This window comes from Salvelinus sp. IW2-2015, unplaced genomic scaffold, assembly GCF_002910315.2.
Source record: "Salvelinus sp. IW2-2015 unplaced genomic scaffold, ASM291031v2 Un_scaffold6141, whole genome shotgun sequence".
Taxonomy (NCBI): domain Eukaryota; kingdom Metazoa; phylum Chordata; class Actinopteri; order Salmoniformes; family Salmonidae; genus Salvelinus; species Salvelinus sp. IW2-2015.
Genome location: NW_019947405.1, coordinates 4572 through 17059, shown reverse-complemented (window position 1 = coordinate 17059; position 12488 = coordinate 4572). Strand labels below are relative to the sequence as shown.

Here is a 12488-nt window from a genome sequence, read left to right as displayed (position 1 = left end):
TACACCAGACAACACACACAGGAGAGAAGCCTTATAGCTGTAATCATTGTGGGAACAGTTTTGTTACATCTGGCAGCCTGAAAAGACACCAGAGAACACACACAGGAGAGAAGCCTTATAGCTGTGATCAATGTGGGAAGAGTTTTGTTACATCTAGCTGTTGTACTATACACCAAAGAACACACACAGGAGAGAAACCTTATCACTGCTCTGACTGTGGAAAGAGTTTTGTTTCATCAGGATGTTTAAAATCACACCAGAGAACACACACAGGAGAGAAATGTCATAGCTGTGATCATTGTGACAAGAGATACTCTGATAAAAGATCTCTGATTAAACATCAGAAAATTCATACATGAAGGAGTTTTCAATGAAATAATGTCACAATGTAGAATGTTTAACATTGTAGTATGAGTATTTTAATTAATAATGTCACAATGTTGAACCCTAAACGTTTCCCCCCTTTTCTATTGATTTCAGCGTGATATTAGCCTCATCAGGGAAAAAATCCAGGCTCTGAATTAACAAAAAGTACTATTTATGTCATTAACAAAAAGTGATTGACAAATAAAGTGTTGCGTTACACTTAAACTGGCAACCCACTTAAATCAAAATGCATCACTTCAAACTGTAGCTGGCTGTTTTCTACAAATTGTCCTCTAACCAGTGATGTACACGTTATTCCCAGATTCCATGTGTTTTTTTAAAACTATTCTAACCGTACGTGCAATCTCATCTCCCCCCTCTCGCGCAACTATTTCATATCGTTATGAGTGATGACAAGTAAGTGTTGCGTTTCTCTTCGGTTTGAGGACCCCTACATGTAAATGCATCACTCCAAAATGTAGCCGACTGTCTTCTGCAGGTTGTCCTCTAACCAGTGAGGTAAAAGATATCGCCCATTTACATGTGATTTTTTAGTTGTGTTAGCTTCAACAGCACGTACAACCTGATTTCCCCCCTAATCATTATCAGTGATTTATTGCCAGTTGTTAAAACAGTGTTTTTGGTGCTTGTGCAGTTTAGAAGGTGCTCGTTTACATTTTTTTTTATAGTATTATGATATTATATTATTATTACTATTATGTTTGTGTCGATAGTACATTTTATGTTTAGGTTGACAATATATCACAAACTGTTTCTGCGTATTGGTTATTGATTAGGACACGTTAAAACTGTTTTGACATTGGGCTCCTCCCACCTAGCAAAATGACGTTGAAAAGAAGACTATGCCCGAGGTCCAAACTACGTTCGGGTTTTGTTTGAAAGTTGAAAAGATGTATTTTTCAGGTCCTTGTTTCAACGACTTGAAAACAACTTAATTCAAACGTACTTGCAGCCTAGACACCTGGACGCAGTATAAAAAATAATGGGTCTATGAACAATCCATCATCACTCCAGTATTTCACATGGACGCAGTATTAAAAAACAATGGGTCTATGAACAATCCATCATCACTCCAGTATTTCTTTACAATATTCAGGTTCTAGTTGACTTCTTTCCACTGAAGAAGTATGACTCAAATCACCTACTATATTTTATTCATATAATATATAATATAAATATGATTTATATTTCAAACATTGAGCCTGAAAAAATATAAATGTTTAATAATTCCAATCCACACCATTAATTAAGTGAATTATTGCCAATACATATTAACATTCTGTTTTGATATTTCATCATATTTGCATTTTATGGAACATTTAGTCATCTTAATTATATATGTAATCAACTGACAATTTTTTGGCGGTTCAAATTATATTGTTTACAAAGAATGGAATAAAACAAGCTTTTCCTTAGCATGCTCATTAGTTTTTCAGTTTGTATTGTTATTGTTTAGTTTTTATCATTATGATTGTTGTGTAATAAATATTAGTTTTATTATTATTCTTTCGTTTTTATCATTATGATTGTTGTGTAGTAAATATTCGTTTTATTATTATTCTTTAGTTTTTATCATTATGATTGTTGTGTAGTAAATATTAGTTTTTATTGTTATTGCTTTTATTCGTTCATGTCTGAAATGTTCTGTATAAATAAAGCTTGATTTGATTTGAACATATTGTAAAACAAATTAACCCAATGACCGACCAATCAACAGACTCTTGCAAAACCAATGAACAAATATGTGCAAAAGCAACACGTATCGTGGTCCATCTTAGTATGAAAAACAGATTAAATTCAGTATATCTTCCACTATGTCAAAATAGTACATTGTATGTAAGTTTAGTATCTTTTCTCAACCAATCCAGTAAATTTTTTGTTGAAAAATATATTTTTTTAAATAAAAAAATATGTCAAAGGATTCAACTACTGAAAACTGAAACAAACAAATGGATCAAACAGATCAATCCCACTTTTCCAGCCTGCTGAAGGCGGCTCTACCAGGGGCTTGAGGTGGTCTCCCACAGCTCTGCTGGTGGAGTGGTAAACACCACCCCCGGCTCTAACGGGGCTGAGGTGGTCTCCCCAGCTCTGCTGGTGGAGTGGTAACACCACCCCGCGGCTCTACCGGGGGCTTGAGGTGGTCCCCACAGCTCTGCTGGTGCGAGTGGTAAACACCACCCCGCTCTACCGGGGGCTTGAGGTGGTCTCCCACAGCTCTGCGGTGGAGTGGGTAAACACCACCCCGGCTCTCAGGGGCTTTGAGGTGGTCTCCCACAGCTCTGCTGGTGGAGTGGTAAACACCACCCCGGCTCTACCAGGGGCTTGCGGTGGGTCTCCCACAGCTCTGCTGGTGGGAGTGGTAAACACCACCCCGGCTCTACCAGGGGCTTGAGGTGGTCTCCCACAGCTCTGCTGGTGAGTGGTAAACACCACCCGGCTCTACCAGGGGCTTGAGGTGGTCTCCCACAGCTCTGCTGGTGGAGTGGTAAACACCCCCGGCTCTACCAGGGCTTGAGGTGGTCTCCCACAGCTCTGATGGTGGAGGTGGTAAACACCACCCCCGGCTCTAACCAGGGGCTTGTGGTGGTCTCCCACAGCTCTGCTTATGTCATGTTCTGTGGCCTTGCAGTTCCATTTTTGACTGCCCCTGCACACAGAAAGAAACACATTTAGTCCATATTATATAAAACACTCAAAGTAATGGATATGGAGCATCTACGGCCTCGTTACACCTGGCACCAAATCAAATCAAATGTATTTACATAGCCCTTCTTACATCAGCTGATATCTCAAAGTGCTGTACAGAAACCCAGCCTAAAACCCCAAACAGCAAGCAATGCAGGTGTAGAAGACCGGTGGCTAGGAAAAACTCCCTAGAAAGGCCAAAACCTAGGAAGAAACTTAGAGGAGGAGCCAGGCATGAGGGGTGGCCAGTCTCTTCTGGCTGTGCCGGGTGGAGATTAATACCAGAACATGGCCAAGATGTTCACAATGTTCATAAATGACCAGCATGGTCAAATAATAATAATCACAGTAGTTGTCGAGGGTGCAAGCAAGTCAGCACCTCAGGAGTAAATGTCAGTTGGCTTTTCATAGCCGATCATTAAGAGTATCTCTACCGCTCCTGCGTCTCGAGAGAGTTGAAAACAGCAGGTCTGGGACAGGTAGCACGTCCGGTGGACAGGTCAGGGTTCCATAGCCGCAGGCAGAACAGTTGAAACTGGAGCAGCAGCACGGCCAGGTGGACTGGGGACAGCAAATGTGACTTCCGTCATCCGAATCAAGCTGGTCTGGATGCACAAAAGTCACAATGTGCTCGCATTAGATTTAGATTTGCCGGATGGGCATTGTGTTCGAATTTGACAGTCTGGACGCAATCAGGCCACCGAATATGCATAAGAAATGTAAAGAGACTGGTGAATGAGTGGGGAAAGTACATTCTACACTGAACAAAAATATAAACGTAACATTTAAAGTGTCTTGTCCCATGTTTCATGAGCTGAATAAAAGATACCAGAAATGTTCGATACGCACAAAAACCTTATTTCCCTCACATTTCGTGCACAAATTGTTTATCCCTGTTAGTGAGCCATTTCTCCCTTACCAAGATAATCCATCCACCTGACATGTGTGGCATATCAAGAAGTGATTAAAACAGCATGATCAACAGATGCATATCTGTATTCCCAGTCATGTGAAATCATAGATTAGGACCTTCATTTATTTATTTCAATTGACTGATTTCCTGATATGAACTTTAACTCAGTAAAATCTTTGAAATTGTTGCATTTATATTTTGGTTCAGTATAGACAAATGACCTTCAACGCAAAGAACAAATGTGTGCCTGAGGGGAAATTAACTTTCATACAGCCAAAAGGGGTGAGAAATTACACCAATATCAGTGGACAATTTGCACTAATGTAAATAAACATGGATGATGGAACATATTCCCTTTTGCTTCCGTGATGAACCACTAAGGGGACATAAATATTTACCATCTAAACCATGTGTGACCTCTCACCTCTGGCTGTAGAAGTGTTCTTCCTAACCAGTCCCTCAACAGCTCTCTGACTGAGCTCCACCCTCACTGGGTCTTCAGAGGAGAGGAGAGGAGGGATGGAAGGATGAATGGATCAATCAGTCAACAAGTCAGTAATATAAAGAGAGTGTTGATCATCTTAAATGTCCATCTCCCACCCATGGAGAGACCTATATACTGTATCCAGGGTTGGGTAGGTTACTTTCTAAATATACAGTTACTAGTTATCCAGAATTGTAATCAGTAAGTAATCTGATTACTTTTAGATTATCCTCCCCTGAAGAGCACAGGTTAGTACCAAAAAACGGATTTTGAAACCCAACCTTAACCATACTGCTAACCCTAACATTAAATTACCTTAACCATACTCCTAACCTTAACCATACCTTAACCATACTGCTAACCCTAATGCCTAACCCTTCTGTCAGTTCTGCCTCCAGGACAAGACTCATCACAATAAACATCAACCGGCTTCAGAGGCATTAGAAGAAGACACATGTAATATTACCAATTGTAACATATTGCAGGATAAATCAATGTTAGAGGTTACATAGCTGGCCATAAATGGATGTTGTGTTTAACTATGAGTTTTATGTAGGCTTCTTCTAACCCATTGCTTTCTACTACAAATAATAAAACGATTAGGTTATATCTTTCGGCCTAAAAGATAAAATTGTCTGTCATATTTCCAGTCTTCGGGAATAGGACTTGGAATTATGAAGTATAAATTTGTTTTACCTGAGCATAGCCCTAAAACTAAGGACTTATTAGCCTACTCTGTTGTTTATGATTTTGTCGTCATGGAGGACTGATTGGGCTCATTGCTTCCAGTTGATAAATAAATGCTGCTCTCAGAAGGCAGGTGCTTTTGCAGGGTGGCAACTTTCACTGGAGGCAGGGGGGGGGGGGGGATCATATCCCTCCACATTCTGAAATGTCACTTTTACCCCCCAGTTTTATCATTGCAATGTGATACAAAACCTGAAAGGTGTGCTTTAAGACCATGCGGACGGCTCAGAGGGTCTGTGTAACCTAACCTCTAAATGTAAACCTAACCTCTAAATAGACTCACATTCACTGAACATTTAGTGTAGCAGTGTTGTTGTTTATTATTTAACTTTAACCTTTATTTAACCTTTTTGGCAAGTCAGTTGAGAAAATTCTTATTTACAATGACGGTCAAACCCGGACAACGCTGGGCTAAATTGTGCACCGCCCTATGGGACTCCCAAATCGGCCGGATGTGATACAGCCTGGATTTGAACCAGGGACTGTAGTGACGCCTCTTGCCCTGAGATGCAGTGACTAAGACTGCTGCACCACTTGGGAGCAGATAGCCTAGCAGTTAAGAGTGTTGGGCCAGTAATCGAAAGGTCACTGGTTCGAATCCCTGAGCCGAAAATTCATACATTAGGTGAAAATCTGCGGGTGTGCCTTTGAGCAAGGCACTTAACCCTAATAGAACAATGAGCCAGATATTTTCACCTGATGTATGAATCTGAAGCATCCAGTTGGCGTTTCCATCACTACCAAATATGGTGATGAGAGGAAGCTCAGTGGGAGAGTAGCTCATTTTCTCATTGATGAAACGTTTGATCTCAATACAGTTTGCGGTTTCCATAACTAAAATATGTAACAAACAGTGTGCTACGTTTTGTAGACTTTACCCTTTGCCAAAATGTAAATAAAAAACACGCACGTCACATAGTAGGCGTCCCCTAATGTAATATGCAAATAAATGCCAGAACGCGCCAATAGGATCTCGCTAGCTCCTGCTTGGCTCTGCCCACCCACCTCTGTCCACTCTGATTATTTGCTCCCATTGGAAACGATAGGTCTGGTCTATCTTGGGTTAGTTATAAAAATCTTTGGCAACTCAGTCCGTGAAAAGCATGAGGTGTGGCTAACGTTAGCCAGCTTGAGCTAGCATACGAACTCGGTAGAATAGAGTAGATCAATTTGATGTTGAGAAATAGTGCATTGTGGGTAGTTTAGAATATACCCGGAAATAAATTCATAAATATATATAAACCAAAAACATAACTATGTTTGTACATATAGGTAATCAGGTCGTGACTACAACTACATTATTACGTCTTTAAAACTACACTGTTTTGCTACATTGGTGAGTAAAAACTTCCAACCGTTCAACTTTTTTTCTGAAAATAAAATATTATTTTCTCTCAACTGCGTTACCCACTCCAGTCAGCAGATGGCGGTCTGAGACTTTAAGGCATGCTGCTAGTGTGACGTATAATCTAGTGACGGAACGCTGCTTTCAACAGCAGCAACAGTTCGTCAGCCACTCCGTAGCTTGCTAGACAAAATAGACGAACCAATAAAGCTCTTTAGACGCTTTAGTGTATATTAGCCACTGTGTTTTAAACAATTTCTGTCGTCTAACGCTAGTAAGTTATTCCATTTAATTTCACATTACGGTTGTTGTGGTTATTGAGCAGCTAGCGGGCTGGTTAAGTTAGCACTAGCCTAGCTAGCTAACAACCCGACCATGAGTTCACTAAACTACTTCCTCCTGCTAAAGAAGAGGACGTCTGCTGGACGGAGAAAGAGGTTCTCGTGAAAGAGGAGGAGGAGAGGAGGCGTTACAATACAAAAACAAGTAGAGGGTGAGGCTGTTACAGTGAAAGAAGAGAAAGACGTTTCAGTGAAAGAAGAGGAAGACGCGTTCAGAGTGAAAGAGGAGGAGGCTGTTACAGTAAAAGAAGAGGAGGAAGAGACAGAGGAGGATGGAGTTTTTGGAGTTAAAGAGAAGGGGGAGATGACTGGCACATCGAAAAAGGAGAGGAGGAACTGGATATCTGGGCCGGTTCCAAAAGGCAACTTAAGGCGTCCATGGTTCAAATGATGAACATAGTAGTAGATGGTTTTGAGAAACCGTCCCTATTAACACTAGTAAGTACTGTCTTAAAAACAGAAGCACAAACTCTGCAGTTGTTGAACTATGTGTGGTGTTAAAGGGGAAATCTGCAATTGCTACATCATATTTGGACTTTTAAATTATTTATTTATAGACATTGATTCTTATAGAGTATAACACATGCCTCATGAGCTTAGTTCAACTGTTGTACCCCATCAGATCCCCAAATAAGCTTTTTTTTACTCCAATGTTAGAAACAATGTAAATCAACACTGAATAGCCTAACATGGTTAAAACTATAATGTGATATCATGGATGGTCAGTCCTTCATCCATAGTTCTGTCTATGAATTTGGAGATAGTTAAATGTCTCCAGCCCCATCCATCATCTTATTACCAAAACAGTGGTGGAATTACAGCTTTATTATTGTTTCAACTGCAGAGTGGTTGATTGATGTGTGCTTTTTTAAAGGGAACACCTAGGTTTTAAATAGCAACAAAATGGCTGCCAGAGACTTAGTTTGGTAAACAGCTGAGGGATGGGGGCTGGAGAAATGTAACCACTCTCAAATTCATAGAGAAGCTATTGTAGCAACCGTAACCCAACCTAGCGACCTCGTCAAGAAGTTCAGACATCTTGGGTAACAGTTATAAGGTGTTGGCTTGACAGTCGCTGGACCCAGGTTTGGAGTCCAGCTCAGGGCTACCGGTATTCACTACACTATGATAACAAGGACTGGCCATCCAGTTGTAACCTACTTTTGAAGCTATACAGTGTTTGTTTACAAACAGTGGCATTATACAGGCGTATATTTTGGTTTCGGATGGGGTGATACTGTTGAAACATATGAGGGCTATTATAAGTTTATATTCTTCAAGAATCAATGGGTATACAGTATATGGGTCTTTCTATACTGCCAGTGTAGATTTTCTTATGATGTCATAATGATAGTTAAACAGGTTTTTCTAGATATTAGTATATTCTAGAATTCATCCATGATGTCATAATGATAGTTTAACAAGGTTTCTAGGATATATAGTATATTCTAGAAATCATCCATGATGTCATAATGATAGTTTAACAAGGTTTCTAGTCTATATAGTATATTCTAGAATTCATCCATGATGTCATAATGATAGTTTAACCAGATGTCTATATAGTATATTCTAGAATTGCCAGTGAAGATTTCATTTGGGGGTCAAATTGTTAGAGCTGTTAAGTCATTGTATAATATTCAGTCAATTTCCCCCCATTTTTTTAGGACTGACTAGTTGACTGGTCGATTGTTTTGTCTGTAGGCTGTTTGTCGACTGAGATTTTTTAAATCTTTTTTTTTTGTTGAGCAGTTGCACATACACTAAATAAACAAATGTATGTGTTCACCCGTTCAAATGAGTGGTTTCGGCTATTTCAGCCACACCCGTTGCTGACTGGTGTATAAAATCGAGCACACAGCCATGCAATCTCCATAGCCCAACATTGGCAGTAGAATGACCTTACTGAAGAGCTCAGTGACTTTAAACGTGGCACCGTCATAGGATGCCACCTTTCCAACAAGTCAGTTCGTAAAATTTCTGCACTGCTAGAGCTGCCCCTGGTCGACTGTAAGTGCTGTTATTGTGAAGTGGAARYTTAAGGAGCCTTTTGGACCTAGAGAGAACAGTCTATGACTTGGGTGGCTGGCGTCTGACAYTTTTTWGTGCCTTCCTCTGACACCGCCTGGTATAGAGGCCCTGAGTGGCAGGGAGTTCGGCTCCAGTGGTGTGCTTAGCAGTACGCACCACCCTCTATAGCACCTTGCTGTCAGATGCCAAGAAGTTGCCAAACCAGGCGGTGATGCAGCCAGTCAAGATGCTCTCAATGGTGCAGCTGTATAACTTTTTGAGATCTGAGGGCCCATGCCAAATCTTTTCATGCTCCTGAATTTGAAGAAATCTACGTGGGACGAACGCTGCTTTTCAAACAGCAGCAACAGTTCCAGTCCAGCCCTCTCCCGTCAGCTTCTCGACAAAACAACGTACGAACAACCAATAACGCTCTTTTAGACGCTTTAGTGTATATTAGCCACTGTGTTTAAACCAATTTCTGTCGTCCTAACGCTAGTAAGTTATTCCATTTAATTTCACATTAACGGTGTTGTGTTATTGAGCAGCTAGGCGGGCTGGTATTAAGTTAGCACTAGCCTAGCTATGCTAAACAACCCCGACCATGAGTTCACTAAACTACTCTCCTCCTGCTAAGAAGAGAACGTCTGCTGGACGGAGAAAGAGGTTCTCGTGAAAGAGGGAGGAGGAAGAGGAGGCTGTTACAATACAAAAAACAAGTAGAGGTGAGGCTGTTACAGTGGAAAGAAGAGAAAGACGTTTCAGTGGAAAGAAAGGAAGACCGTTCAGAGTGAAAGAGGAAGGAGGCTGTTACAGGTAAAAAAGAGAGAGGAAGAGACAGAGGGAGGATGGAGGTTTTGGAGTTAAGAGAGGGGGAGATGAACTGGCACCATCGAAAAAGGAAGAGGAGGAAACTGGATATCTGGGCCCGGTTAACCAAAGGCCAGACTTTAAGGCGTCCAATGTGTCAAATGATGAACAATAGCATGTAAATGGTTTTGAGAACGGTCCCTATTAACACTAGTAAGTACTGTCTTAAAAAAGAGCACACAAACTCTGCTGTGTTGAACTGATGTGTGGTGTTAAAGGGGAATCTGCAATTTGCTACATCCATATTTTGACATGTTTAAATTACTTTATTATAGACATTGATTCTTATAAGAGTATACACATGCCTCATTTGAGCTTAGTTCAACTTTGTACCCCATTCAGATCCCCAAATAAGCTTTTTGACTCCCAATGTTTAGAAACAATGTAAATCAACACTGAATAACCTAACATGGGTTAAACATATAATGCTTTGATATCATGGATGGTCAGCTGTTCCTTTCATCCATATTCTGTCTATGAAATTTGAGATAGTTAAATGTCTCACGCCCATTCCATCATCTATTACCAAGACAGTGGTGGAGATACAGCTTTATTATTGTTTCAGACTGCAGAGTGTGATTGATGATGTGGCTTTTTTAAAGGGAACAACCTAGGTTTAAAATACAACAAAATGGCTCCCAGAGACTTGTGGACAGCGAGATGGCGAATTATAATCTGAGAAGCTGTACACCGATAACCAAGCGTCACAGAAGTTCAGACATCTTGGCTAACAGTTATAAGTGGGCTTGGACAGTCGCTGGACCCGGTTTGAGTTTTCAGTCTAGGGCTACCCCCTGAACATTCACTACACTATGAATCCCAAGGACTGGCCACCGTGTAACCTACTTTTGAAGCTATACAGTGTTTTTTACAAACAGTGGCATTATACAGGCGTATATTTGGTTTCGGATGGGGTTGATACTGTTGAAACATTGAGGCAATTTATAGTTTATATTCTTCAAGAATCAAATGGCTTATACAGTATATGGGTCTTCGATAACTGCCAGTGTAGATTCCTTTGTGTCATGTAGTTAACCGTTTAGTCATATATAGATATCGTTTCTTCCAATCATGATAGTACCAGGTTTCTTAGTCTATATAGTATATAGGTTCTAGAATTCATCCATGAATGTTCATAATGGATAGATGTTAAATCGAGTGTTCTAGTCGGTATATATGTATATTCTAAGAATTCATTTTTCCGGCAAATGTAGATGCTTTGTTGAGCGTCCATGTGTAAATGAAGTTAACAGGTCTCAGATTATCCCAGTTATATTCTAGAAAGATCTACTCAGTGATTGTCAGTGTTAGTAAGATAGGCTTTACAATGAGATTTTTTCTAATAATTATTTAAATTCTCTGATGCAAGATGTAACCAGTCTAATCGTGAAATTTCAAATTCATAAGACATTTTGGGGTCCATCATGGTTAGAGCTGTGGTATAAGTCATTTATAATATCCAGCAATCCCAATTTTTTTAGGGCTTGACGTAGATCTACTGGGTCGATTGTGTTCTGTCGTGGGTTGCGCTGAATTTTGTTGACATATTTTTTTTGTGAGGCAGTTGCAAATACACTAAATATAACAAATGTTGTGTTCACGCCTTACAATATGAGTGGTATTCGGCTGATTTCAGCCACACCCGTTGTGGACTGCGTTGTATAAAATCGAGCACCACAGCCCATGCAATCACCATAGCAAACCATTGGCAGTAGAAATGACAGCTTACTGAAGAGCGTCAGTGACTTTAAACGTGGCACGTCATAGGATGCCCACCTTTCCAACAAGTCGAGTTCGTAAATTTCTGCAGCTGCTAGAGGCTGCCCCTTGGTCACTGTAAGTGCCTGTTATTGTGAAGTGGGACATTAAGGAGCCTTTTGGACCTAGAGAGAAAGTCTATGACTTGGTGGCTGGCGTTTGACATTTTTAGTGCCTTCCTTGACAACCGCCTGTATAGAGGCCCTGGTGGCAGGGAGTTCGGCTTCAGTGTGTGCTTAGCAGTACGCACCACCCTCATATAGCACCTTGCCTGTCAGATGGCCAAGAAGTTGTTCCAAACCAGGTGGTGATGCAGCCAGCTAAGATGCCTCAATGGTGCAGCTGATAACTTGTTTTGAGATCTTGAGGGCCCCCATGCCAAATCTTTTATGCTCCTGAATTTGAAGAGGCTTTGTCATGCCCTTCTTCACGACCGTGTTAGGTGTCTTGGACCATAATTGGTTCAGTGATGTGAACACAGAGAACTTGAAAGCTCTCGACCGGCTCGACTACAGCCAAGTCAATGTGAACGTGGGCATGTTATGTCCCTCCGTTTCCTGTAGTCCATGATAAGCCCCTGAGGGTCTGTGTTGAGGGGTCAGTGTGGCGGTGGTGTTGTTGCCAACCCTCACCACCTGGGGGCGGCCTCGTCAGGAAGTCCAGGATCCAGGTTGCAGATGGGAGTGTTCAGTCCCAGGGTCCTTAGCTTAGTGATGAGCTTGGAGTGGCACTATGGTGTGGAATGCTGAGCTGTAGTCAATGAACAGCATTCTCACATAGGTGTTCCTTTTGTCCAGGTGGGAAAGGGCAGTGTGGAGTGCAATGGAGTTTGCGTCATCTGTGGATCTGTTGGGTCGGCATGCGAATTGGAGTGGTCCAGGGGTTTCTGGGATGATGGTGTTGATGTGAGCCATGACCAGCCTTTCAAAAGCACTTCATAGCTACAGA

The 12488-nt window shown here is 41.1% G+C and overlaps 1 protein-coding gene across 1 annotated transcript in view; it reads left to right on the top strand.

Moving 5' to 3' along the window:
* Window positions 1–2: 2 nt before the first annotated feature.
* LOC139026868 (zinc finger protein 271-like) overlaps window positions 3–12488 on the top strand; it is a gene marked incomplete at both ends in the record, with an annotated part of 17051 nt that continues 4565 nt past the window's right edge. Inside the window, 2 exons of the mRNA XM_070442125.1 lie at window positions 3–350; window positions 2477–2683. Coding sequence (XP_070298226.1) covers window positions 3–350; window positions 2477–2683 — 555 coding nt within the window. The remainder of the gene's footprint in view (window positions 351–2476; window positions 2684–12488) is intronic.